At 34.3% G+C, this 2,322-nt stretch overlaps 1 protein-coding gene across 1 annotated transcript in view; it reads left to right on the forward strand.

The window, feature by feature from the left end:
* LOC108691493 (A disintegrin and metalloproteinase with thrombospondin motifs 7-like) overlaps positions 1 to 2,322 on the forward strand; it is a 52,058-nt gene that overhangs the window by 48,381 nt on the left and 1,355 nt on the right. Inside the window, 3 exon segments of the mRNA XM_018199255.1 lie at positions 233 to 495; positions 793 to 1,307; positions 2,035 to 2,208. Coding sequence (XP_018054744.1) covers positions 233 to 495; positions 793 to 1,307; positions 2,035 to 2,208 — 952 coding nt within the window.

Genomic DNA, 2,322 nt, shown 5'->3' on the forward strand with positions numbered 1-2,322 from the left:
TGAGTCGACACAAATTAAAATTAACATAGCATTAATGTTATAATTTTGCATTCAGCATTACGTAATGTAATATATGATGTTACATAACAATTACACAATTATTGAGTGCGAAATTATAAAATTGATGTTATGTTATTTTTAATTGATGTCGACTGAATTTGCAAGTCGATAAACTTCAAGAGTTTTATTTTTTTCATTTATCATTCTCAGTAATCTATCTTCATTATTTCAGTTAATTTACAGAGGTCAATATCGCAATTTCGGATTACGTTATGAATATACTGTACCGAAAAAAGAGCCTGATCGCGCCCCAGAATATTCGTGGGTATTCTCCGATTGGACCCTCTGCACAGTCACTTGCGGTGGCGGCACTCAAACTTCACATGCGGTCTGTCACGAAAGAAAAAGCGGCATCGTCGAGGACCTCTTCTGCGACGGTATAGAAAAGCCAGAACAGAAGTCGCGTGAATGCAATTCGAATCCATGCCCTGCGAGGTAAGCCAACTTCGAATCCGATAAAATGATTGTAACAACAAACTTCGAGAAATACCATTGCCTCGTAAACGAAAATAAATTCAAAGCGGTTGGATAAAGCTCCGTTCAATTTTCAATGGCATCTTTTATGCATTCTCACTCTACGATTGAAACTGTATTAGCTTCACGTTTATGTTACAAATTGTTAGAGAATTTGAAAACATACTTGAAATGATAAAAATACTTTTTGATATCAAGATATAACAAAGATATCTTTTTTAGGAAGTGTTTGCACTTGTAGCTTTTTCAATGTTTCAGATGGTGGGTAGGTCCATGGCAAATGTGCCCTGTCACATGTGGTGATGGTGCACTACGCAAGAGATCGGTGATGTGTGTGTTCTCTGGCATGGGTACTGATCGATCAGACCTGGCTTTACCCGATCGCGACTGCGACAAGCATATGCGGCCCGAAGAAATGGAGCCATGCCCCGATCTACCGCCCTGTGGACCCACTTCGGAGATACCGTTGATCGTGTATGCCGACAACAAGGACATGTCATTCTACAACATCAGCCTGAACGAGCAGGACGGTATTACGATAGTCGACGGCCTCACTACCGAGGAACCAGAGATCTTGGAGTTCGACAATGTCGTTGACGAGAACCCAGACAATTCCATGTACAACACCAAGTCAAAGTGGACAGTATCGAAGTGGAGCCATTGTTTGAACAGTAAGAGGAGTAGAAAGGTCACCTGCTCCGTTCCAGGCGATTGTAATCCGAATAACAAGCCGCCTAGTATTGAGGATTGCTATAGTGGAAAATGGATTACTGGTAAATTATCAATTAATACTTTATTATACATAATACAATATTTATTATAGTGAAATTTTATTTTTCTTTGTAATTAAAAATTTTTCTTTTCTTTCCTCAAAACTATAAAAAAAATTGTATAAAATTTTATAATTGAATAAAAATTAATTTTACAAAATTTTACTATTTTAATATTATAAAACACGTATATGAGCAGCAAACTTTCAAAATGCTTTTTATACAAAATTTCATTTTTTTAATTAGAAATAGCATACTGTGAATATTGAAAGACTCATATTATAAGCTATTCTGAGAGGTTCAGAAAGCATTTCTTCATCATTAATTTATATATTAAAAAACACAGACATTTCGAAGTGCATTATGTTTTTTGACTAGAAAAAAACAAAATGCATTTGTTTAATATTTTTAGCAATTTTGTTTCATATTTCACATCCTATTGATTTTCTATAAATTCTATCATTTTCTCGTATGCGTAGTTCATTCTTTCTCGTTTTCTGAAAATTACAAATATTTTGGACAAAATGCATTTTGAAAGTCTGCTTCTCGTATATAAAGCATATTCGTGTTTGATAAAATGTTCATTGAAAAATATCATAATAGATAAAAAACATAAAATAAAACAGAAAATATGATCATTTTTAAATGCTAGAGATGAACTTTCGCTAAATATGTTATGTATTTATTTTTAAACATTATTATAGTGACAGTTTATTAATTACAATTCCAGGAAATTGGGGAAGTTGCAACGCGACTTGCCTCGTAAAGTCTGGAGTTAAACACAGAGAAATACAGTGCCGTGATCGTGCTTCGGACTTGTTGTCAAACGATTGCAATCTCGACAGAAGACCATTTGATATAAAGCGTTGTTATTACCGACGACAATGCGCCAACGAGAAAAATGGTAATTTCATTCGCACAATTAAAATATACTCTCAAAAGCTTTCCGCGCGTCTTTCATAAAATGTCACTTTTATGCGAATGAAACTGTTTAACTACGGTATATATATATATATAT

This window comes from Atta colombica, unplaced genomic scaffold, assembly GCF_001594045.1.
Source record: "Atta colombica isolate Treedump-2 unplaced genomic scaffold, Acol1.0 scaffold47, whole genome shotgun sequence".
NCBI classification, from domain to species: Eukaryota; Metazoa; Arthropoda; class Insecta; order Hymenoptera; family Formicidae; genus Atta; species Atta colombica.